The 26847-nt window shown below is 35.7% G+C and overlaps 1 protein-coding gene across 1 annotated transcript in view; it reads right to left on the bottom strand.

Annotated features, from left to right (window-relative positions):
* RIT2 (Ras like without CAAX 2) overlaps positions 1-26847 on the bottom strand; it is a 183243-nt gene that overhangs the window by 127115 nt on the left and 29281 nt on the right. Inside the window, exon 2 of the mRNA XM_058828076.1 lies at positions 6312-6368. Within this exon, the coding sequence (XP_058684059.1) occupies positions 6312-6368 (57 nt within the window). The remainder of the gene's footprint in view (positions 1-6311; positions 6369-26847) is intronic.

The following is a 26847-nucleotide window of genomic DNA, read 5'->3' on the forward strand; positions in this document are numbered from 1 at the left end:
TCCCATCTCTGTTCCCTTCTCTGGACACTCTCCAGGGGATCTCAAAAGGCTCCCACAAACTGTGATAAAGGAAGCGAGCAAAGAACTGAATCTTCATTCCTAAATCTCCCTGAAACTCATGTAATTGGAACCAAGATACATGATCCATGGCATTTTTTGGATGTGTAAATGTGAGTCTTAGAGTAGCCATAATCTCTACTCTTTTGATATATGTATATATAGCAAAAGTAAGAAGAACTTTTTACTTAGAAGTAAGAAGTTCTTACTTCTTTCCCTAAATGTCAATTAATGTAAAACTACCACGGTAGGTAAAAATGCTTTACACAAAAAATGATGATTAATCTCTTAATAATGAATATAATACCAACAGATAGCAGAATGAAGAATATAAACACAAGTTTAAGAATATGGTTCAAATGTATGCACCAGTATTCTTGTACATTCTTCATTTCTTCTTTTGAGCAATGATGAATGTGGAAAACAAACACAGGCAGTATTGCTACATCTGCATAAGCAGTCTGAATACCCTGGAAGACAGTCCTTGGAGACAAATTGATCATTTTATATTATTTTTTTTATTCCATCTCAGATAAGGCTAATAAATATATGGTGAATGATGAATGAAAGGGAAAAAAAAAAGAAAACAAACTATTTTGGGGCTCAAATCCAGTTGTGACTTGCTCAGTTCAATCTAAATATTTGGTTTTCTATATAAAAAAGAGAATGAGAATTAATTTAGGGATGATCTACACATATATTCATGTTTTATATAAGAGCAGAAATGTTCTAGAAACTTTTTGTATGCTAAATAGAAATACCATAATAGAACTTTTGTGGCAAGATGCCTTACCCCAGATCTGGCAAATATGTCCCATCTTTGTCTTCTTTAATTTTTAATGAGTTTTTATTTTCCTTATTTTATCCTCTTTCATTATTGTACTTTCAAAACACATATAATCTTTATATCACTGGCCTTCTTTGATATGCATTATATAAATCTAGAATATTTCCAGCTACATTTTATAATTTTTTTTTTTGTCTGAAATTCATCCCCACACTTCCAACATCTTATTAAAGATGAGTAAATGCATTTTATTTGATGCATTGGTGAATGCACCACTTCGTTAGGAAACCTCATGGAAATTCATGTGCTTAATGCTAGAGTGCTTTCCATCCCACACCCATTTCAATTAGAGTTTGACATTGACACAGCCTTAATGCCCTCAACTGCTCATTTGACACAATCTCATGCAGTGATATCTCACCAAAACAGGAAGCTGCTCTCGCATCTCGTTTGCATTATGTATTCATTTTAAGATTAGTCACATGGATAATGAGCATCTTGGAGCCTGTCCAGTTTGCTGCTCTATGTCGTGCTTCCTTTCCTGACGCTCCACTTGCATTAACTCTCTGTGATGTTGCCAAAGACTGTGCAGACTGTAAATTGCTTTTAGCCATTTGTTCCAGAAAATTATCACATCCACTGCCATTTGGAATTTATGCCCATTGTTGACTACAATTAAATATTAAATTTGTGCTAAAATAGTTTCATTTTCACAAAGTGCTAAGCTCTGATTTTTTTTTTCCTTCACACAGTCTAATACTAATTTTACCCTTCCCCTCCCCCTTTACTTAAAAAAGTAGTATGTTTCTGTCTCAAAATTTTGAACTGCAATGCTTGTAGCAAGCCTAAAATATGGCTAAATGCCCATTTAATCTTTAAGTGGCATTAAACTCTTAAGTGACAGCATTAAAATTAGCAATACAGGTAACATTTAACTTTTTAATCAATGTTTACTATATATTTTAAATTAATACTGACATATATATTTCGGTATTTATGTGTATGCACACATTTATATCTAATGTCTGCAGTTTGAGTTTCTCAAAATCTTACCAGCTTTTCCAAACTAAGAAAATCAGATGAAATAAAATAAAGTCTCCTACATCTGAAGAGAACATTTATTGTACAAATTTATTTTGACACTTTACATCTGTTCCACAATGTACAGGGAATTTATTCCAATCAACTCTTATTGAAATAAAAATGTTCTGTGTACTTGGAAAACCAAACCAAACCAAAAAGCCTTTTCCTTCAAAAGATATATAGTAATCTTCTTTAAGAAAATCTTGCACTTTTGTGACATAACAACATCCATTAAATTCTTCAAAAGCTTTGGTATCCCTTCCATAACTCTTAAATATAGAAAGAAAAAACATGTAAATAATTCTAAACCTATTCAAATAGTCTTTTCAAGATCAAAATTGATACATTTGAAGTATGTGTATGTATAATGTACAAATCTATAAACATATGTATCCTGTAATGTAGAAACTGAAACTTCTTTTTAGCAAAAGATTCTGTATCACCTCACAGGAGCAGCAGCAGCTTTCTGTGCTCAAGAAGCCCTGTAATAATTCAGAAATGTCACTGGATAACAGAAGAAAAAATTGCAAGTACAAAGCACCATTATATTCTTGTATATTTCTACTGTATTGCTGGAGATATGAGTCATTGCAGGAAAACTCTGATCCATTGGTAACATAATGGTGAAACACAGTGAGAAAGAATGATGGGGGAAAATCCATGTTCCTGGGGATTCTCACAAAAAAAGGTGAAAAATAACAGCCTACATCTTCAAAGCTGAAAGACTATTGCTGCACAACATTTGGGATAAATCCCTAACTGCATGTTTGGAGGGGAGCAGAATTGGGAAGAGGAAGCACATTTGTCAGCCTATTAAAGCAAAAGGACTCTGCATTCTCTGGTCGGTATCACTCAGCAATTTTCACCACAGCCTCATGTTGTATTTGATTTAAAATAAAAAACAAAACAACAATTTATTTCCCCTTAAAGCTCATTGTCTTATCAGTTTATAGATGAAGTATAAAATGCAAACAAAATAAGGAGGAAAAGAAAAGCCTTCTAAGAACCTTTAGAAGACAGCTGCCCATGTGTATGTTTCTACAGAGAGAAGAGCAGGCCAGGACATAAGATGTGTTCAATATACAAAAAAAAAAAAAAAAAAAAAATCAGAACAATTCTTAGTATTGAAAAATTTGATATTTTATGAAATAAAACATGAAACCAAATTACTAGCCATTTCTTTTTAAGTCAAAGCAAAAAACTACAGTAGATTCCTGGTTTCAGGGTTTTTATATGTACTTAATTGACTATACAAGATGGTTTTGTGGAGCTTTTGTATTTTGTTACTGAATGTGATTTGGCTCTGGTTTCCAACAAGGTTATCTGCCAGATTATATCAGTGCTATGCTCATGTGTTTTGGGAACAATTTATTGTCCCCTATCTTTACCTAGATTACAAAATATTTCACAGGAATCTGCAGAAATGAAAAACAGTTGAAATTATTATTCCACTTCCATTGGCATGCAATACTTAAAGTGGACAATGAAAAGTTTAAAATGACAAAGTTATCAAAAATTTGCCCTTAAAACTGAAAGTGACAGACTTCTGGGATTTCAGGGACAATGATGCTGTTTACAAGGGCCCCTCTATTTCACTACCCCCTCCTCATCTATTTGTTTTAGGAGAATTAATTAGAAAAAGCCCCATCAAGTGCAAGGTGGTACAGCATCAATTCTGTCAGCACCACCTCTTTAAATCTTGGCTAAATTTGCACAGTTAATCATCGTGGTCATTGCCACCATAATTTCATACCATGGAAAACAAAAAAAAATGTAATAAGTAGTGCAAGAACATCAGAAAAAAATATTAGGTAGGTATTTATTAGATTGATACATGTCAAGCAAATGAGACAATCCACTTTATCTTAATGTTTAGCTGGAAAACTGTAGTCTCAATAGTTTGGTTACTACTGAGAATCTGTGGATTATCACTTAAACATACAACAGAATTTTTTTCTGGACAATATCACCCATTCCACGACCTCCACAGAAACCTCTGTTCCTTAAAAATGTGTGGAGAAAAAAACCACAGGTATGCGGAACTAGCTATTTCTAAAGAAGTACACAAAGAAAGTGTGCCCACAAAAATTCAGGACAGCCCACAGGTTCCATAAACAAGATAAAAGTTGCTGAGGAATGGAAGTGGCCTGAAATGTATGGCAGAAGGGAAAGGCAATAAATTGATATCCAGGGAGATCAGGGATCTCAGAGAGAGAAGAAAAACTATATTTCAATTTCTGCTTTGTCATTCAGCCAGTTTGAATGTAGTTTCATATGTGTCCTGTTTCCTAATTTCTGCATCATCTGCTGCTGGGTTACAGTGAGAAGCAAAACTCTGATAACTTCCTTATCATACAAAGCATTTGTGTCTGCCTCCCCATGGCTTTTGAGGAATAACCTTTTCTCTGGTATCTCCTGACATCACCATAGTCTTCTTCCTGGGAATTCTCATTTTGGATCCCCTTATTGTTTTTAGGCTGATGATCTAAATAGTAAAAATATCCTTACCTGTGGATGTGTAAGTAAACATGAGATTAATTTTGCGAGTTGAGACCAGTAGCATAAAAGTAGTAAAAACAATCTCAATGGTATAACATTTTTGGTGGGCTGTCATTTGAAAATTATGTGGTTTTTATTATAGGTGTGAAAGCAAGAGGTTCCTTCTACTTCTTTTTAATTATTATTTTATTTTATGTTCAATTTTAAGGGGTCATACCACAAATTTAACCAAGAAGAAACATACATACTTAGCCCAAGATTGTTCTCTTCTGTTTAATTCGTGTTTTGGAGACCAGATAGTAACAACACCTTTTCAGGATGCCCCCATCATATTCTGAGAAACAGAAGTGCTAAAGAGAAAAACTTGCAATTTCAGTCCTGTGTGGGTGAGATGGAATTCAATAATTCCTGCTCACTTTTACCCTCTCTCCTCTTTTTTGGTGTTGGTTTTCCTCAGTGGAAACACTTCCTGACTCAAGGAGACCTTCATCCTGATCAGGTCCTCGAGGCATTCCTGCAGTAAGTACTCAGAATGCATCGTAAGCTTCCCTTCTTTTTATGATTATCTATTATTCATATGGTGGTGGTGTCTAGAGACCAATAAATTAAGATTATGACAAGATACAATATAGGGATAAATACTGATGGCAGGTGGAAAGCTAATAATAAAGATGGATGTATGTACAGAACTTAATGGTGTCGATAACTAATAATGTTCCTCTTTTCCAATTAGATTTAATGATTTAATTCTTTTTGTTTTCTGAGAACAGCATATGAATTTGCAGCAATTCCACAGTAGTTTTGCCTTTGTTATAGCTTTGTTAATAGCATCCTATTGGTGTTTTGCAATCTTTTTTAACAGTTACAAAATTACTAGTGGCATGAAGAGTTTATACATTTTTTCTTTATTAAAATTACAGCCATTTACAAAGAGTTAAAATCCAGGAAGTGTGGAACACAATAGAAATAATAAATGAAAAAAAAAACCCAAACTGTCATTGTCTGCTCTGTATAGCAATACAGTAATTTTATAGAAGTTAAAGGTGAGTTTGAAATATTTGAAAATTTCAAAGAAAACAAAAATTTTTTTGGCTGAGAGGAATTGATTATTTTTCCCCCAAAGTAATCTTTGGAAATGTGAATGGTTTTAGTGCCTTCTACACTTATTAGAGCAGATTCTGCCATATTTTTCTTGTTATAATTAAATATTGCACATGGATAGTGTGTATAAATTCAAGTTTCAATAAAAGTTTTAATAAAAGTAATAAAGACACTCTTAATTAATAAACATGCAGTTCTGACAGTCACTCAGCATTTAAAGTTTATTTCAGATAAAAATGTGTATTTTAATAGAGTGTAAAGTAGATATGTGAAAATTTCTGTGATTACCAAAGTTTATAAAGTCAGTAAACCAAATGAAGTGAGCAGTGTGTAATCCCAGAGCACAACTGTATAAAACTGAGAAGTCATTTGATGTTCCTAGAGAAGGTCAGCTAAGTCTTTAATACTGGGAAATAACACTAAAATAAGAGAACTTAAAAAAAAAAAACTAGACACAGGAGCCCCAGTCCAGGTTGGAGTTTTCACATTCTTTAGTAATTCTGCTTCATATTCTGCAGTTATAAAAGCAGGACAATAATTGTTACGTTGCATGAATGGAGCACCCTGTTTTTGAAAGAGATTTTTGTATGAAGAGCATCCATCAGAGGAAGTACCTATGACTTCTATGACCGTGACACAACTCAATTGCCATCACGAAATTAAGGTCTAATCTAAAGTTTTCAAAATCTTGCTTCTGCCTTTTAGAAGCAGCTTCTCACTGCCTCACAGTCTCACACAGGCAGAGAAACTGAAAGGGGTGAAGGGCAGAAAAACCTGTACTCACCTATGGTTGGGTCATGGTAGTCAGGGAACCGATGACTAATGAACTGCATGGTCATTGCTGCAGAGGAAAAAGAGAGAGGGAAGAAAAAATAATTGTATTACCACCATTAAATAGAAACAGGCAGAAGAACACATGGATAACTCACTCAGGCAAGTATCAGCTCAGATTGTGAGCACAAAGTTTGTTTTATGTCTACTTCTGCAACAATGCATTGGCTCTACATTGATAACTCAGAACCAATAAATGAAGAAAAATATTAATTAAAACTCTCTACTTGCCTTAATTTCTTAGTGTTTAAACTTCATTGTATTAGCTCTTGTATTAAAATATTACATCTTTTTAATAATTGATAAATTCTGTTAATCTGATATTGCATACAGATGAAAATTACCATGACAAAAGCATAAAACATGATTTTCAAGACTGATTCATAAAGGTTTTCACAGTGCTACAAAATGCCACTAACTGGAGTGCCTAATTTGATTTCTGGGATATTTAGGGATACCTAATTCATTAAACTTGATGCAATGAATGAAAGCTTCTCTTAACTACCTAGACATCCTCTCCTCTGAAGAGACTGTTTTATGACTGAATATTAACTGCTTTCAGAAATTTTGGAAAAGTTACATGAGACTTCAGAAAAACTGGATTATGCCATTTGGAACAGGTGGAACAAACTGGAAGTGAAATTCCAATTTATGCAGAAATACATAAACTTTCATATCCTGTCCAGTGTGACATCTGAAGTTCATTGGCCTTACAAAACCATGGCAGGAAACTTGGGTGTTCAGTGACTTCAGTAACATCATCAGCAATTAGAAGAACATGGGAAGTTACATTTTCTTTGTTGTTTTTTTTCCTCATAAGTTTGAATTTCAAATAATTTGAAAAATAAATGTATCTCCCAAACAATGACAGTTGTAAATAAAAGCCTTTCAAAAGTTAAATATGTGAATTCTAATTAAATGGAAGGTGGAAAAAAGGTCAAACAGAATTTTTTAAATACTGCTTGATTTTTAAACCATTTTTGATTTTTCTGGTATTAAAATTCATCTACAGCTACTATATAGATATTTGTTTAAAAAGTAGCCCACCTGAAACATAATTACATAACACATGAAATCCAACATGAGATTTTGTCTTGAACATCTCAGCTACTTTCAACAACATGCACAACAGAGGTTATGAGCAAGATGTGAGATGTTATAAAAACCTGCATATAAATACATCGACTTTTCAAACAGCATTGTTTTAGTTTAATGCCTGTCCTTCTCATATTTTCAAAAAACAGAGGCTAGGGAGATAGTTTTATAAAACAATAAAGAGAAGAAGTATTAAACATTTATTAGCATGTTAATAAATTATTTCATCTTTAGTGTAGACAAATATAAATGCTAAGAAGCAGCATTATAAATTCATAGCTACCCAGAGAGGGTAACTGTGTAAGAAAAAGCTCATTCAGTCTATATATATTATAGAGCAATAAATCTACATACAGTCACACTCACGTCAGCTGTACTACATGTTTTCAGATGCATTACTTTAAAGCACTATGCATGTTTGGGCAGTTTTATTTCCAGGACAGACAGCTATTTTTTTTTTGTAATTGTGACAGATTTTTAGCCACCTCCATCTGATTGCTGTTAGTGGTTTATGAAGAAAAAATTAGTGCCTGATGTGATCTGCCTAGTTTGCTCTTACAAGATGAGGCAGCTAGCAGAGAAGCTGTTCATATGGTTTATGCCTACACATTTCCAGCTTTCTGAGGCCCTGTACCACAAATTAATTCAATTTCCTTCACTACCTGCTACTTTCTTTTGCCAAGCAATTTTTTTTTTTTCTTTAAAAAAACATCCCGAACTATTCTGCATCTGATCTCATTCTGTTTCCTTTTGGAGCTATGCCTGCATCACAAAATCTGTAGTTATAACTGAAACCAAAAATTCTCAGAGGACAGGCAGAACTCATGGTAAATGTTTTTCCTCTCGCCTGAGACAGCCATGAGTCAATACATCATTTATATCCTCATCAAATCCACAGGATTCAAGAGGACTGAAATAATTTGAAAGCATCATGTAGTATTAAATATCGAGTTTTCTATTGTGGCATGCAAAGTGGAAGTGTTCCAAAGGATTGTGAGTATGAGGACATGATTTAGTTGAGGCCTTTGCAGTGCTGAGTTAATGGCTGGACTTGATCATAGAGATCATTTCCGATCTGAATAATTCTATGTTTCTATGATTGTATGTAAAATTAATCTGGAGAGGTGCAGAATTTGAGAAAAGTGTCAAGAGAAGCACTCAGAGTAGTGAGGTGAGAACACCTCATGTTCAGCTCCGTGGCAAAATGATGACTAAGAGCTCCTTTCTTTATACATTTTGTCCTGCAGTTTCTTCCCTGACAGCCCTTGGTCACAGGCTCCTCCTAATCACCAGGGGAAGGAACTTCTTTTGCCTCTTTAGTCTTTGTCACCTCTCACATGGGGATTTAGTCTCCCAGGAACAGGATGCAGAAGAATTTGAGGTACACTGATCTTTCGAATCACTGAATTACAATGCAAGATAAGGAAAGTGATGTATAAGTAGTGGGAATTGCAACCCATCCTCCTCTGTGTGCTCCTTAAGATAAGAATTTGCATTTTCTGCTATACCCAACTTCATATTAATGCAGAAAGTATTTTCAGAGCAGGCATAGCCAGTCACTTCAGCTAAGGGAAAGGAATAAGTGATTTGTGGCTACAAAAAACCATATTCCTTGTACCAGGGGGATGAAGGACAAAGAAATCTCCAAACATCCGATGTGTAACAGTTTTGTTGAGCTTTACCAGGTATTCTACAGACGTGGCTGCTGGATGTGCAAAAATTAGTTCTGAATGATGGTTGAAAGTTAGTGGAGTTCTTCCCAGAGGAAAAGGACCTTCAGTCACCACTGGCATGAAGCCACCTAGCTCAGCTGGAGCCTGGGGAATTAGACCTGCCTATAACCAGCCCTATCTGGGCTCCCCAGCAGGACACCTGCCTCAGCTGGAATATGCTGGCTTCTTCACTGCTACTAACATCAGCTCCAAAGTCATTTTCCAGTGTGAATTAATTTTGAAAGCTAACACAAAAATGGTTTTGGTATTTCCTGCTGTGTGTTGAAAATATTTTCCTTGGTCCCATGGTTTTCCTCATCCATTACCTTTTGGTTTTTTTTATATAAATTAACACTCACACCTAACAAATTCACTGTTGTTGAATACTTTTGTGACATTTTTCCCTTTGGAAATCCAAATTATGCTAGTTAATACCCCAAATTTTTATAGTTCTATAAATTAGGGAATCTTGGCTCTGATTTATGCCACACACAAAGCACAAAATGTGACTTTAAAGCAGGAAGTGAAAATAGAATAAATTGGTAAGACTGCTACTTGAATAAATAAATATATATGTGAAAACAATGTCAGTTAAGAAATGGTTAAAAAAAACAAATCAAACCAAGCAAAACCCTTTTAATCCATAGCAGATATTGTGAAACATTTTGAATTGCAAGTTGTCTGAAAATTTTTAATGAATATTTTATGACACTGTGAAGATCATTTCATTTAAATAGGACATGTACATCACACAGCAGCTATGATAAGTAAAAGGTTCATTGTTTCAGATGAATAGCATCCTCTTTATATCCATCTGTGGCTAAGCAAAGGCAGGTTGCCCCAGCTGAGCAAATGTAAGCCTGACATGCATGAGTAACTATGCAACTTTATAGTTCTCTTGTCTTTTAAAACAAGAAAGGGGTTCAGATCCTTCAGATCAAATCCTTCAGATTTTTTTTTTTTTTCCAAACATGCTCATCCAATGTTCATTAATTATCTAAAAAGCTGTACATTATACCTATGTTGGCATAGAAATATATATATTTTCTTTGAATAATAAACTTAATCCTCTCTTCTACTTTCCATATAATTCCAAATCCCTCTTAAAATTATTTTATTAGCCACCGAGTATAAAATGCCATGCTTAGAAAAAGGCTGAGGTCACATATTTATTCTGAAGCATCCTTTTGACCAGTGCAGAAATTCTAAATTTCATCCAAAGAAAGTAGTAATTTTTTAAATATATATGTGTGAGTGGGCTCACAAGCCAATAGGAAAAAATGTTTTGTTATCCCTACAGCTGTTAGAGCAGATAGAATAGAATCCCACTCTGCTTCTAATTTTTTCTAAATTTTTTTTTTACCAAAAGCTTTGAAAACAGTCCTACACCTATTTTTTCAAGTTTGGAGAGTACTTTGCAAGCTTACACAAAATTTACTATGATAATAGTGTCCCTAAGGTGAATATCTCATCCCCAGCTTCCCAACCCTTTTTATTCACTCAAGAGCTTCCACATATTCACGCTCTCCTCGGTGATGGTATGATGGTATAATAAATCTGTTTCCAACAGAATCTTTACCCTCATCACAAAACCTAAACTTTAAACACTCTTACAAAATTACCACAGTAGTTGCAGCTCAGAGACCAATGACTCCATAGGGTTCATTCACATAATTTTGATTTATATCCACCCTTCCGGAGGATCTTTAACTCGTGTTTTTTATAAAACCTCGTTGAAGTTTTAATGAGACCAGATGGGCATTAAAAGAACAGACTATGGTAAAAATCAGTGGATTTGTGGATTAGTTCATGAAGTTCATGAGGAAAGAAGAGAGCACATAGATATTATTAAAATAAAGAAGTTGGCAAAGAAAATACAGAATCTGAAAACAAAAGGTGCACCACAGGAGGAGACACTCTCATGGAAAAAGAAGACATAATTATGTTTTATTTAAAAATTTAACATGCAACCTTGCCTCTGTCTATATGTAACATAAAATAACTTCCTAAAACATGCTCAGTTGAACATACTTGATTTTATTTTTTAATAAAGCATTTGCACATTAATAAATATATATGAATTATATTGTATCAAAATTAGACTATTTCAATAAGTAGGCAAGCATTATATTGCTACTATTTTATTTCTGAAATACTAAACAGTTTGAACAGTTCTGATCTTTCTGGTGGTTTCATACCCACATGACCTTAAGAGTCATCTTCTAAAATGTATTGTCTTTTCAAAAGTTCATGTCTGAAGACTGGAATATTTACTTCTTATTTGTTATTCTGTGAGCTTGGAAAAATTACAAATGTCGCTATAACAATGAATTTTTAGATTGGCACCTAAATTGCAGATAAATAATCTGCAGTTATTTCTCTGCTCATTGAATCTTGACCAGCAGACACCAACCATATGAAGTTCAACAAAGGCAAATTCTGGGTTCTGTATCTGGGATGGGGCAGCCCTGTCTGTACTGACAGACTGGGGAATGAGGTGCTGGACAGCAGTGCCATGGAAAGGAACCTGGGGCTCCTGCTCAGTGGCAAGTTGAGCTTGGGTCAGCAGTGCCCTGGCAGCCAGGAGGGACATCCCTGTCCTGGGGGCAGCAGGCACAGCATGGCCAGCCGGGCAAGGGAGGGGATTGTCCCGCTCTGCTCTGGGCTGGGGCCCCACCTCGAATACTGGGAGCAGTTTTGGGTGTTCCAATATAAGAAAGATCTCAGACTATCAGACAGGGTCCAAAGGAGGCCAAGGATGGTGAAGGTCCGTGAGGGGAAGCCGTGAGAGGAATGGCTGAAGGCACTGGGTCTGCTCAGCTGGAGGAGACTGAGGGGAGAGCTCAGTGCAGCCACAGCTTCCTTGTGGGGGAAGAGCAGGGGCAGCCCTGATCTCTGCTCTGGGTGACAGGGACAGACCCCAGGGAATGGCCTGAAGCTGAGCCAGGGGAGCTTTAGGCTGGATATCAGGGAAAGGTTCTTCCCCCAGAGGGTGTTTGGGCACTGGAACAGGCTCCACAGGGAATGGGCACAGCACCAAACCTGATGGAGCTCCAGAAGTGTTTGGACAACGCTCTCAGGGACAGGGTGGGATTGTTGGAGATGGTCTTGTGCAGGACCAGGAGCTGAATTCAAAGACCTTTGTGAGTTTCTTCCAACTCAGAACACTTTTGCATCCTTCTGTTCATGTTATTCTGTGAATAGTAGGAGGTTAAGACAGGGTTGGGGTTTCTTTTCAAAAATTGAATAAGCTGTATGAACTGCATTAACACTCAGTGGTTTGAGATGCCAATAATTATGAAGTACATTAGTAGGAGGAAAAAAAAAATTATATTCTCTAAATGCAGTCTGAGAAAGATTTCATCTGTGTTCAGTTTCTGCAAGTTTAATTACTCAGGGTCAGAAAGAATGAGAAAAGGAAAATGTATTAAAATGAAACAAAGATTTTGCTATGAAACAAATAACAAATGTTAGCTATGAGCTAATTTAGGCTATGGGCTAGAAAATATTTTTAGACATCATATGAGGGATCTTCTGGAACAAGATTCAAGTATGGAAAGTGGAAAAAACCTCTTTGATTTAAAGAGAGTTTTAAGTGAAAGGATTGAAACAGTGAAATTATTTTGGAGATTTTTTCCCCTCTATTCTCAGTTTTCCTAAGGACTTAGGAAGTAGAGTATGTAAGATATGTCTTTTGCCTTTATTTGTATTTATTTTATTTTCACATGCTGAATGTAGATTACAGTAGGTTTTAGAAGAAATAACTGATAGGTTTAGTCACCTAAACAAACAAAGGGAGTGGTGGCATCTGAGGATCATTTATTTGTGTCAAAAACATGTATGAGAAGAAAAGTGATGTATAATGCAGGGTATTTTTTACTGTAATTCATGAAATTTAAAGAGTAAGGGCAGGTACCTAGAGGTACAGGGCAAATTGTCTAGCAAGGAGGTATTTTTGCACATTGATTATAGTTATTTGTATGATTGCCCCATGACATGGTAATTTGCAAAGTTTATACCTAGATTAAAAACTGGTTTTTTTAAACTCGCTGCAGTAAACTCAAGGATCTCAGCCCACAAAAATGCACTTTTATCTTCATACTGCCAGAGGGTGGGAGGATTTCTAAGCAGGTTTTAATGTCTTCTACTTTGTTCTTCCCCAAACACCATTCAGACAAGGTGCACTGACAGGAGATCAGCCTAAAGACACCTCTGTTGGGGCCCAATAGAGTCATTTTTAGACTGTCATAACCTTTAAGGAATTGGCTAAAAGCTTTACTGCTTGTTTCAGGAATTAATGCTGCAATTATTAATTTTTTAGTTGTTACAATGTATTATTTACTGAGCATTAACTCAATAAATTAATACATATGCTGGTGTACTAGAAAAATACAGAAGCTTTCTGTAATACAATCTGCATAGGCTGGGATGCTGGTACAGCATTGTTTTTTATAGTTTTTGGGGGTTTTTTTCTGCTAAATTGATGAATGTTTTGTTCACCTATAGAAGCTGAAATCCACTAAATAGAATACCAGGCATCAGAGGGGAATACTCTTAAAATCAAAAGTTTTTTAAATTGAATATGTATTATTAGAATAAAAATTAAACACACAAAACCCCATGCAAATTTTAAACAGAAAATCAAGTTACTAAGGCAGCTGGAGCAGAAACAGGGAACTCATCCTTATCCTCTGTAAGCCTTACCACTGTAAAACAAGAGCAGGCTGTAATCAGAGTAGGTTGAGGTGGAGTTAGTGGTAAAAAAGAAAGGCAGATTCTTTCTTTGGAAAATATTCCGTTTTATAATTACTCCTCTTGCATCAGAATGAAACAAAGGACTCGATGCAGAAACCTGTATGTTTTAACAACATCTTCCCTAAGAGTGAAAATAAAGAATTAGGAAGAAGGTGAGTGGAAAGAAAAGGCAGAAAAACATATTTTGTTTTGGATTTATTCATCTTGAAGAATTTATAAAAAATTATAATTTATAAATTATAATTTATAAATAGTTATATTTATTTCAATAAAAATCACTAATGAGAGAGCAGTTCTCACCCTGGTCTTTCTTATAATTATTAGATGTAGAGATACAAGTTCTCTTCACGTCCCTTAAAGGTGTCATTAGTGGAAAAAAGACAGACACTAGGCTGTGGTTACAGTTTTCCAGCATGGACTGAAGGATGAACAAAGAAATTATGCAAAAAATTCATCCTAGACATGATAAGCTTGTAGGAAAACACCATTCAGGGAAAGTTCTCTCATGGCAGAAAATTTCCATATCTCCTGAATCATCAGAGTCTAGTGAAAAATGGCTATACTGAAGACTTCTAACTATCATTAATATCTACATCCAGATTCAGTTCCAGGTCAGAAGGCAGAACACACTGCATTGTAAAATCTGTGTTAAAAATTCCATTTAGTGGTTAAGGAAACGAGGAAGTAGATGAGAGTTGCATTTATTGCCCTCATAAGAGACATCATCATAATGTGGTACAAATTAATGATAATGATAAGGTAGATTGCTACCACTTACAAACCATTTCCTCTGTAGTGTATCCCTGATCCCTTCCCAAAAATTATCCCACAAAAATACAGAATATTCCCTACCCTGCTTAGCTTATGTGACTTGACAAGATGCCTTAATAAACAGAAATTACTGCTAGTAAATGCTACCATTAGTGCATTTTCCCACTCTGTTTCTTCCATCAAGTTAAAATCAGAGAGTAAACTTAACTTAATGTGTCTTCTACTGTTCTTCAGTTAGCAAATCCAATGGCAACTTAAGCCTTCCATTAGTGAGCAATCCAAAACATAATGACATAAATAGGTTTTAAAGCAGGCTCCAAGATAATGTGATTTTTAAAACAGAATACATTAAATAAAGCTAGAAAGATTCAATTTTCACATATTATTTCAGAGAATAATAGAGCTGATCTTGAACCATTTCACATAGACACGTTTCAATTGAAGTCAATGGATAAATCTCGTTTTTACAAAGGGAATACAGCAAACAAGAGAAATATAGGGTCGTTCTTGATACAAGTGGGCTCTGGCTTGCTGCTACCAGCCTCAAGTATCATTACTTCACTGAGAAAAACTCTTTCAAAAAAGGATAAAGTCATTTCATTCAATGGGGGAAAAAAAAAACCTCTCAGCAGCCACATTTATTTCTCTCCCATTCTTTTTTTAACTGTTGACATGTTTCCCTGTAATGATAACTTGAGATGCTCAGGCTTGATTTGCTGCTGTTTCAGGTAGTGGCAAATTGAGGTTGTTTTCAGGTTTCCTAACATAAACTAGTGGTTAGCTCCTGTGGTACCTTCCATGTGAAATTACACCCCATACATCAAGCAGTGAGGAATTGGCAGTGACAGCAGCTGTATTTTCTTGTGAGTGGGAGAGAGTAGCTGCTGTTCTGTAATGTGGTACCAGCGTTTCTGTACATCAAACCTATGGTCTGGAAAATTGATGACACATCAAAGAGGAAGACACAACTCTTCCATTTAAATCCTCACAGAAATCTTATTCAGGGTAAAAACAGAGATGAGGTTTTTATTAATTCTTTCCTTTCCAGTGCCAGCTCTGCTCAATGTATCAGTTACAGTGAGCTGAGGATAACATCCAGATTCACAGATACTCTTGGCAACTTGACTAAAGGGGCTTTGGGTGCTTATCTGCCCATGGTGATCTGAACTGTAACATTTTGTGCCTCTCTCAAACATTCAGATGTCTTTTTGAAAGTTTATGGAACAACGGAATCATTTAGGTCGGAAAGGAACTCCAAGTCCAACCATCCGCCCAGCACCGCCCTTGTCCCCAGGTGCCACATGCCCAGGGCTTCTAAATCCCTCCAGGGATGAGGACTTTGACAGTGCCCTGGGCAGCTTGTGCAAATGCTTTACAACCATTTTAGTAAAGAAAATTTTCCTTAATATTCAATCTAAGCCTTCTCTGGCACAACTTCAACCATTTCTTCTTGTGCTGCCTCTTGTTACCTGGGAGAAGATACTTGACCTCCACCTGGTTCCAACCTCTTCTCAAGGCAGTTGTAGAGAGTGATGAGTGTTGTTTATGATTAAAGTTATGATCTTGTTTCCTGCTGCTGATACAACTTCCATGGAAATTAAAATACTTCACTGTGAGACACTTGGTTTAGATGAAATTCAAGACAGGAAACTTTACCAAATAAAGGCAAATTTACTGGCTAGGATTGATGGCATCAACATTTTTGAAAGTATGAAACTGATTTACTAAGACTACTGTTATATATTTTATAAATTACATATATTTTCTACTATAAATTAACATGATTTATTTATAATTATTTATCACTTCCTTTTTTTCCATTTCTGTTTATTAAGGTGTCTTAATATGCTGGCTTTCCTTTTCAAAGAAAATGTGAACAAAATCTAAAATATTGCATGTTTCTCAGAAATTCTCTCATCCATTCTTTCAATATCTGACACACTTTTTTCTATTAATAGCCATGGTGGTGAAATCATATTTGAAGGAAGTAGACTAACAAAGAAGGAAGTATTTCTGAAGATACATCTTAAGTCAGAAAACTGACTCAAGAATATTGTTAAAATCCCAAAAAATATTTCAGTTCCTCAAAAATATTTGATTATTCCCAGAATGTTGTCCTTTGAAATTTGTTTCCTACTCATGTGCTTCAATTTACATTTATCTTGGTGGAGTTATTTATCTCAGTGGAGCTAAATATCACATCATTTGCATTGCATGAATGGCAAAGTGTCCCTCACTGTTGAGGTGACTTTGCACTCGACATATTTTCCTTGTCATATCTCAGATGTTTTCTCTCTCAGCCAAGCCTGCCACATTAACTCTTTCACCAACATGAGTTCTTAATACCTTTGCTAATGTACTGAAAACATTTCTGTAAGATTGGGGAAGGGTGAGGCTCCTCAGCTTATTCCCCCTGCACCCACACATGAACATGCCCAAATCTAAAGCCTGGTAATTATGAACTGTTCCCAAACAACACAAATCAAACCACCGAGAAAGCCTGGAAGTGAGGAAAATGAAATCTTGTGGATGGAGAAGAAGCTCCGTGTTGTAACTTAGAATATCGTTATGCAGGGAAAATGAAAATCACAAAGGTAACAATATTCATAGAATCAGAGACAAATTTGGTCTTAAAGAGTTTCAAAGACCAAACCCCTGCCATGGGGAAGGACACCTGCCACTAGATCAGGTATCTCAAAATCCCATCCAAGCTGGCCCTGAAATTTTAGACACGCTGTAGTAGACATCTTACAGTTCTTAATAGTAGCTTTAATATTTTAAGGACAAGGAAAGGAATATAGTATCTTAAGATCTATGTACTTCAGAGTCTGGAATTAATTGGGAAGAAGAGAGTTTCTAGATCCTGAAAACAACAGGTAATTTGGAGACAAACCAATGGAAAATAATGAGCTATCTCAGAGGACAATACTGACCCTTATGGTTTCTGTTACTTTCACTTTACACAGTAATCACTGAACAGCTCCCAAAGAGGTTTTATGTGATTGAGTGAATCTGGAGAGAGGTGATTTGGGCTTTCGACTCTGCTACCAGCTCTCCTTTGATTATCACCAGTATCTTTTCTGCCTCAGTTTCCAAACCTGCATGAAAACCAAAACAACACCTGTATGGACAGGGAGCTCTGAGAGTTACAGGATTGCCACATAAAATTTGGCTGTGAATGGATTCCTTAACTGTTCATCTAAAATCAAGTTAGTAAAGCCATGAAGTTTTTAAGAATAGACTTAACCAGTCCTTTCAACATGAAATTAAGTGGGTGAAAAGAGGCAGGAGATCAAACATTTTGCATGAGACATTCAAGTTAGTGGTAGAGATTAAAAGACTACGAAGTACAAGGATGAAGAAGTGAAATGTGGCCTCTCATCCTCTTCCTGCTCTCTTCAGTACAAACTTGACTGGAAGTTGACATCTGCCAAAAGCACATTCATATTGCTTGACACATGTACACGCTACATTATGGTGATATATTGACAGCAGACCCAGCTGCAAGACATGTTTGGGGGTGAAAGGTAGCACTTCAGGCACTAAAAGAGGTGATTTATTACAGCATTAGTGTGCCACTGAAAAGGTCAGAAAGCTACAAAACACATACAAAAGTTCTAAAGGGCTGATTGTAATTTCATGGGGAAAAACCTACATTATTCTATTCAGTCTTGTATCCTCAGTGTGAATAAGAAATGTTAAAGCTATCAACACCAGCAACATGGAAAGACTTGACAATGTTGTTTTTTTGTTTGGTTTTTATTTTTTTCCTATAGCAGGAAGGAGATGACTCATGACCCAGGAACATTTCGGCCCTGGAATAGGCTGAGTTTCAGTCTTTCATTCTTCTGGGGTAAACTCACTTTTGTGTATTTTGTAATGCTCTCCCTGCCCTTGGTGTCATTTATTCTGGTGTGAAGCAGCTGTCTCAGGGGTTTACAGTGCCATGTATCACCTTCACTTGATGGCTGAAAGAAGCCCTATTTGGTGACCTTAGACCTTTCCATGAAAAGCCAGCAGCAGATAGAAAAACCCAACCAAAAACTGACTGACCAAACCAAACTGAAACAACCATCCAAATCTTCCCACTCTCCCCAAACAATCACAATGTACTTATACAAGTCTTGAAATTTACATTAGAGGCAAAATTCTTCTCAGGATTTCAGAAATTTAATGTGGAACACAATATAATGGGATGAGATAGATGAATAAAAACGTTTTTGAACTTTGAAAAAAAATCCTTGGAATCAAAATTAACTTCTTATTCATAAAAGGCCATAAAATACAGATATATGTAGCCATTTCTTGATTTTCCTAATTACTGTGGAAACTTGTTCTATAATCAGATCTCCTTAAGAAAAATAATTTTGCCCCAGGGTCAGGAGATTTACTTCATCTTCTCCATCACAGGACTAGGATTTATGCTTTCCCAGTCTCTACAGTAATTATAACACTGAAATTTTGTCTTAGTGGTGCAGAGGCATCATAACTCAGCTCCCTAAAAATCATGATTTGGCAGCTGAAAACCATAGAGAAAACTTTTAAGACCCTGATAAGCTTATGACTACCTTAAACAGGAAGAACCCATGCATATTTAGGTTATAACAAATGGAAATGTTTCCTTAAGTGTATAAAAAAAAGAACTGATGAGGACTTTTAGGGGCTCAATGAGTAAGATGATATTGAAGTACTCTGCATGCTAACAGTGTGATGACATTGTGCTATGCTGATTCAGAAATGACTCAGCTCAGTTACCAGAAAAGGGGAGAATCAGGTCTTTTTCAAAGGTACAGTGATACAGAATGACTCATCCATCATCATTGTTTTAGTCAGCAAAATCTTTGGCTGAATGGCAAGTATTTATAACTGGAAAATAAAGTCACTCAATCAAAAGGAAGTAAGCAAAAAAAGATCTTGATATTAAGCCTGGTTTCTAGCATCCAACTATGAGGTCATTGCATTCCATAACATGAACACCATTTTAGTGCCAGTATCTGTCCAAATACAACCCGTTGAACAATGTGCTTTTTGCATTTCTCTCTGTTTCTGAAACATATATTCTGCAGCACCCATCTAAGCACAGAGTGAATAATCTCTGTCTAGTTTCTTGTGAAAATATTTTTTTTCTTCAGCAGTGTGTCTTTCACTATAGCTTTTACTTCAGTTTTACATGGCATGCATGATAGGGCATTTAACCTCTTCCTTTGAGATATCCTTACATGAAAGCTTTGAAGGACATAAACCAAGATAGAAAGACATTACTGGGAGCTTCTCCATTGATATTAGCTGGCATTTCATGTATGTTTTTATTTGTGCAATGATCCTTCCACAGTGTCTTTCAACAGGAGTATTTAAATATCTTCCAAAAGAAACCAAAAGGAGTAAAACTGTGACTCTGAGTTACGTGGCGAACCTTTCTATTGAGGTGGAAATTTCTCTTATATCTACATATAACTGTGGCTATTTGCCTTTATGTTTTGTGAATGAATATGCTCATTACCTATAACTTTCCTTTGGTGCTTGTCTAACTTCATGTCTCAAAATTTTGATGTTTTTATAAAGGGGGAAAGAAAGAAAAAAATATTAAACACAATTTCTCTTTGAATTATTTTTAGGAAACAAACAAACAAAAAAAAAAAACACCTACGCTTGATTATTTTTTAAATTGAAAAATATATTTTCTCGCAGAGAAAGAATTTTTTCTAAGCACTCAGATCTAGAACTCATCAAAATCCTTTAGCCAAGACATTAAAAAAAAAGAGCTACATTTTACAGGATGTTCAAATATGTGCAGAGGTGTAATCCAAGGAAATATAGAATATGTGGGCCATGTTCAAATTATTTGCTGCCAATTGTAAATTGACTGTTTTAATTTAATGACCAAACCAGAGCAAGAGCTGTCAGCGGTATTCAGGAGGTCTTTATGCCCAGCTTGGTTTTTTCATAACCTAGGGGGAGAGAGAGAGAGAGAGAGAAAGGAGAGAGAGAGAGAGAGAGAGAGACATGAGCCAGTATTTTCTGGGGGGAAAAAGAAAAGTAAAAGGTACCTACAAAATGGTCTCACATTCCAGGTTCTCATCAGAGTGATGTAATTTGTTAGATGCCTGACTCTGTAGGAGCTGAGGAGGTGGGTTACAGCCTCAGTAGCTGTGCATGTGAATTTGCTTTATTTTCTGTGTGATAAATTTATCTTTTCAAAAGCATTTGGTGATAGTTTTCTTCTTGCTCTAATATAACATTTGAAAAATAACTTCATGTGAGATCTTTAAATGCTTTTAAAATTCTCAAAGATGTCCGTACAGCATACACAAAAAGTCAAGAAAGCAGAAATAATGCAAAAAGAGCAAATAATAGGAGTGAATGAAACAAAATTATAGTTACCATCAGTATATCAAAATTCATAATTTTGTAAGGCATGTTCATTGCTACCTCTAATCACATATGCTTTTGAAGTTGAAACTGGAGCACTTGCTTTACTTTAAAGGCAATGAGGCTATTTGTATGTTTAAAGACAAAATTATGCTCATGTGTAATTGCCAAAATTTTGTATAATCTTCTAACTTGCAAAATTTAGCAATCGCCAGTGAATTCTCTTACTGCAATTTTGAGTTAGCAGAAAGGTACAAGGTTGGAAATCGAACCAAACCAAACCAAAAACTGTCCTGGAGAGATGCAGATATTTAGATATTTAGAAGCACTGTTATAAAAACTGTGCATTTAAAAAATATATAGTGAAATCTTACCTGTACACTTGTGACTTTTAAAATATTTGTATATGAAATAAATAAAAATTTTAAGAAACAAAACTTTTGAAGAAACTGAATATGCAACAAGACTTGTGTGTCATCTTAGTAATTTGTTAATATGTTGTCGTGGTTGACATTTTCAGTTTTTTAACTTCTTCATTGAAGCTGTAACAATATAGATAAAATACATCATGAAAGAAAACAGAACTTTGTAAAACCCCCTGAGAACTCACAGCTCAGGAAGACTGCTCTTTGATGGTCTCTGAACTGGTGCGTGGAGATCAGTGGTCCCTCAGGGCATTTTTTGAAGAGCTAAATCCAGTATGGTGGAAGGAAAAGATAAATTTACCTCCCACATATGGGTTTCCTTTTCACCTAGGTCAAAAACAAGTGCTTATGCAGCTGTACAGAGGATAGTTTTGCCTCCTTGGCAGTTTCAACACTCTGAGCTAAACAACTTCTTGTTTTTTAACCATAGCAAAGGTCAGACAAACAGAAGGTCTGACGAACCAGAGAGATAAATAACCCAGGGAGTGGGATGAGGAGGGAAGCTTTATTATCACCTTAAAGACTTCTGGCTCACAGTTTATAGGGAAGCCCAAGTAACAAGTAGCAAACAACATGAAATGTTTATGCATGTCTTTGGAATCCAGTTATTCTCCCCTGTCTGCCTTCTCCTAATTTACTGTTCTAATCAACAGACCTATTTTCTGCCCCCTTGGATACCACCATCCCCCTGATGGGGTTGGCGTAAATAACAAACAGCTCCAGCCCTTGGCTTCACCAATATGAAACACTAGATACAAAATGGGTTCCTGTAAATAATGCAGGGCCTGGTGTCGTAAAGCTGTCACCTTTACCTCGAGGATTTTCCTTCCTAATAGACCTACATGCTTCCCTGTTATCATCCACAGTAATTTTTTTTTCCTAAAACGCTGAAGCTGCTATTAGTCAGATAGAAAATCATTTAGGGGCAGCAAGCAAAGGCATGTTTCTGTAATAAACAGCAGGGTTGGCAATAACCATTAGGAATTTTGAAGTTATTTCTCTGAAAGGGAGGTTCTGATTCTGCACTCCTTGGTTTTGATGAGAAAACACATGACTTTTGGGGAGCTGGGAAGGATCTGACCAAATTCTTCAATAAGGACTTTTACGCCATCAAAATGTTGAAGTAATGATATTCCAAGCTACTGCTGGGGATTTATTTATTTTAGGTGGGTGTATTTCTGCTGCCACCCTACCTGTTTCTTAAATTACAGCTTGAGTATAATTTACCAGCTATAAATAACAACAAAATTAAGCAAACCATGTATGCAGTAAAGTCAAATATGTACAGCATAGCAGTTTGAAGCTGACATTTGGCTCAGTAAGGGGGAAATCTCAGACGATTTTTGAAGTCTGTTTGCATAAAACAGTCAAAAGTTCAAAGATGTTGTGATGTAGTGTGATATTATGAATCTATTACATAAAAATGGAAATTTTTCACTTGGTGAGTTGGTTCAGCTTTATGGGTTCCTTTTGGCACCTTTTTCTACTTAAATTTTTTTTAATATTTATTGTCACACTGAAATTCATGCTTATACAAGGGAGAGACCCTGCAATTCTAGCCCTTGCCTGCACATAGGCATTGTGTTCAGTCCTTGAGCTGAATGATATTCAGATTTGTTTTCTGTATTCTGGTCTCCATCTGATGTTCACTGAAGCCAGTTTAAAGTGGTCCTTGGCTCATAACCCGAGCCCTAAAGCGAACATTCATTGCAGCAGCTCGGGTGCAGATGTTTGATCAGGCAGATGTTTCTGGCCAAGCCTGGCAGAATGAACATCCCAAGTGTCACAGCTGCCTGCAACTGCCAGGATTTGACTGGAAGGTCTGCAGCAGGTAACTTCACCTTCAGAAAAGGTGCAGCAGCTTACACACAATGTTTAGAGCTTAGTTGCATGAGCCATCTAATCAGAAAAGACATTGCAGCAACACCCTGAAACTCAGAGCACTGACAAAAATTGAGAATCACCACCTGGCCCAGCACCAATGGCTGGGCCATTTCTGGGAAGAAACAATTTACAGATTGAGCTCAGCTAATAAACTTCCTGTTTCTCATTATAATAGACTTATGTTGAAGGTGCACTGACTCAGGGGTTACAAAACCATTAAACCACTAATCCTACACTGATCCTCTCCTTTACCCAAACTAATTGCTCAAAAGTCTATTCAAGCTTCTTTTGTGGATAAAATTTAATTCAGAATTTTGTAGCTCATTTTATTCAATGGTGTCATCACACTTTCCTTTCATTTCTAAATTAAAATCATTCATTTCTTGTGTGAACATTACTTATGATTTCTTTAATGCCTTGAAGAATTCACAAAGGAACTACATCCTAGACAGCAGCAAGGAGCTGAATTTCCACTGCTTACTTAGGAATTAATTCTATCTCACAGTTCTTCACAAGAGACATTTTTCTCCACAATTTTAACAATGTAGTGCTCAAGGGACATAAAACACCTATCTAGACACAAGAAGAAGACTACTAGCTGGAGGCAACTCTTATTTCTTAACCCTTACCACAATTCCATACTTCCTAAAAGCTGTCATGGAAATTTGGGTGACAATGGCATGAGTTTCTCCCAGAATAAAATGAAAAAATGTCACTTATTTTAACTACTTTTAAAATAACTATTGCTAAAATAACTATGACAGAGGAACACTGCACATAAGTAACTCAAAGAGAAGAAGAGCTGTTTATCTTTTCTCTATATTTTATTTTTTGTACACTTGAGAAATGTAGACAAAACTAAGCAGTCCATTAGTTATCTGAAGTTTTTCTTTAGCATAAATCTTGTGGTTGAATTTGCACTGTGTGCAATGGTGAATACTGAATAAGCAGCTAGTGGCATCATCCAACAATTAATCATGGTTTTACCTGCCCAATTTTGCATTTCATACATAAACCACAGGGTGAAAAATGATGCTTATATACACAGTCATGCACATAATTGTCCATAGAGGCACACATGAACATATAAACCTAAGCACACATATATGTACATTTATATTTGAAAGCTACAGACCATTTATTTCTGCAGTGCCATAATGTCCTATTTGAACCACTATCTCTCAACATCATTTAATGTGTGGTGTTCAGGTTGGATCAAAGGGACAGAATGAAAATCTAAACATGCACAACTTAAAAACCACAAACTTGTCTTTCTTTAGTGAAGAAAGAAAAGAAGAAAGTATTGTGAAAAAATCTATACTGTGTGCCTAAAAGGAATATTAAAACACACTTTTTTGAGGCACCACAGGTAAACAAATACACCTTCTTTTAGGATTCTGTTGAACATACAAGTTTTGCACTGAATACAACCAGAAATCCCTTATAATTTGTGTGACACGATGTTTTCCTGTTAAGAAGGCAGCATGTATATCACATGCAATCAGTTTAATTTACTTATTATATTTCCTGAAAAAAAAAAATTGTTTGTGGAAAAATATTAGGAAAAAGCCAAAGATTATGAAATTACATTTCAAGATAAATCAAGTAGAAATGTGTTATTTCTTTTATTTTTTTTTTTTTATTTTTTTTTTTTATTAACTGGGAAAGTGTAAAATTAACATTTTAGCTTCTGGCAGTATTTATATGGGAAATATGTTGATTACTGTGAACTATAATATATAACCTGAAAATATGGTTACAATTAGATCAAATTAAGGATTCTTGTATTTGGAATATTTGCAGACTTTTGGTTAGACTATGTTAATTAACCTCAAAATTTCATCCAATACACAAGAATGTGAATCTGACATTCAAATACCATCTGCTGACATGAAATATCCTCTACATAGTCCACAGAGTGCCATTTGTTCATACAAGAGGTGCTCTGAAGTCTTACTTCTTGAGTCCTTCGTGGAACTAATTAAAAAGGCTTCAAGACAACTATGTTTCATATTTAAAGTAGACATAATTTTAGCAATTTACAGGCCTTTAAAAGTGACATACCATTTTTATTTCAGCCCCAGGCACAGTGAAGGGGAGTTGTCTGTAATTCTGCTTTGTTTTAATGGCCATTATGGTGACACCAATGTAACTGTATATGTCAACAAGAAAAGAATAAAGAACATTTTTTCATTCTGAAATTACAAGATTTGCCAGGGTGGCTTGTTACTGGTTAATAATAAAAGCATTTAAGTCAACATGATTCATTTTCTTTGAGTGATGTTTGATGGTAATAATTGCTATAAACAGTGGCAGTTTTTATTTCACAGCTTGTGCACCATTAAGTTTCATAGAATCAAAGCATCATAGAAAGGTTTTGATTGGAAGGGACCTTAAAGCTCAACCAGTTCCACATCTCAGGTTGCTTCAAACCCTGCTCCAACCTGCCCTTGGAGACTTCCAGGGGTGGCACAGCCACAGGATCTCTGGGCATCCTGTGCCAGTGCCCCAGCCCTTTCATCATAAAAAGGAGTGTTTGAAAATCCTGCTCTGAATTAATTCTTACTGTTACAAACTGTTAGTCATCTTCCTGTAGCTACAGGCTCAGTCACAATTCTCTCTCCATTGTTCCCTATAAATCTCCTTTAAGAAAGGACTCAAAAAGGTCTCCCCAGAGCCTTCAAATCTGGAAGCTGAAGAACCCCAGCTCTCAGCCTCTCTCCATAGCAGAGGTGCTCCAAAATTTTGGTTTATTACCAACAACTAGGAAGCATTCTGGAAATCTCTGCTGAGTTTATAATACAAGACAGATGGGCAGAAGAGTTTTTATCAAACTTGGAGGAGACTACTGTTGCAGTGACATATATAAAAACAGATTAAAAATAATTGACAGCAGTCTTTGTATTTATCACAAAATAAAAGATTACATAGTTATATTATTCCAAAATTGCTGCATCATATCTTGGAATTTCTACTCTCTCCATTTACTTTAATGGGTGTAAAGGCCTTTAGATTAAGCTAGCTGTAAACAACTGTAAACAATTACGTTTTATGTGTTTAAAGTGAATTTCACATAGGTAAAATCCTGTGCAAAAATCCCTTTTCTTTGAATTCTTAACATTTTAAATATTCCCTTAGTGTCAGCCCAGGAAATTACCTAAGTAAAACAGATAAATGGCTGCAGGAATATTGCCACTGTTTATTATGCTGAGCCTTAAATTCTCCTTTTGGCTTTTTCCTCCTTCATCTGCTTGTTATACCTTCTCTATTATTTGGGCTATTTAGGAAGACTTGTCCTAGATACAATTTTCTATAAATACCATGTGGATATTTATCTTTACATAGGCTTATTATTGTCAGAGGAAATTGGAAATGGAGGAAAAAACAAAAAAAGCCCAAAACTCCAAAGAAACCAATGAAGGAGGTGTACATATATGTATTATGTATAAGTATCCACCAATATTAATTTAAAATATTT

The sequence above is a fragment of the Poecile atricapillus genome, chromosome Z (assembly GCF_030490865.1).
Source record: "Poecile atricapillus isolate bPoeAtr1 chromosome Z, bPoeAtr1.hap1, whole genome shotgun sequence".
In the NCBI taxonomy this organism is placed as follows: domain Eukaryota; kingdom Metazoa; phylum Chordata; class Aves; order Passeriformes; family Paridae; genus Poecile; species Poecile atricapillus.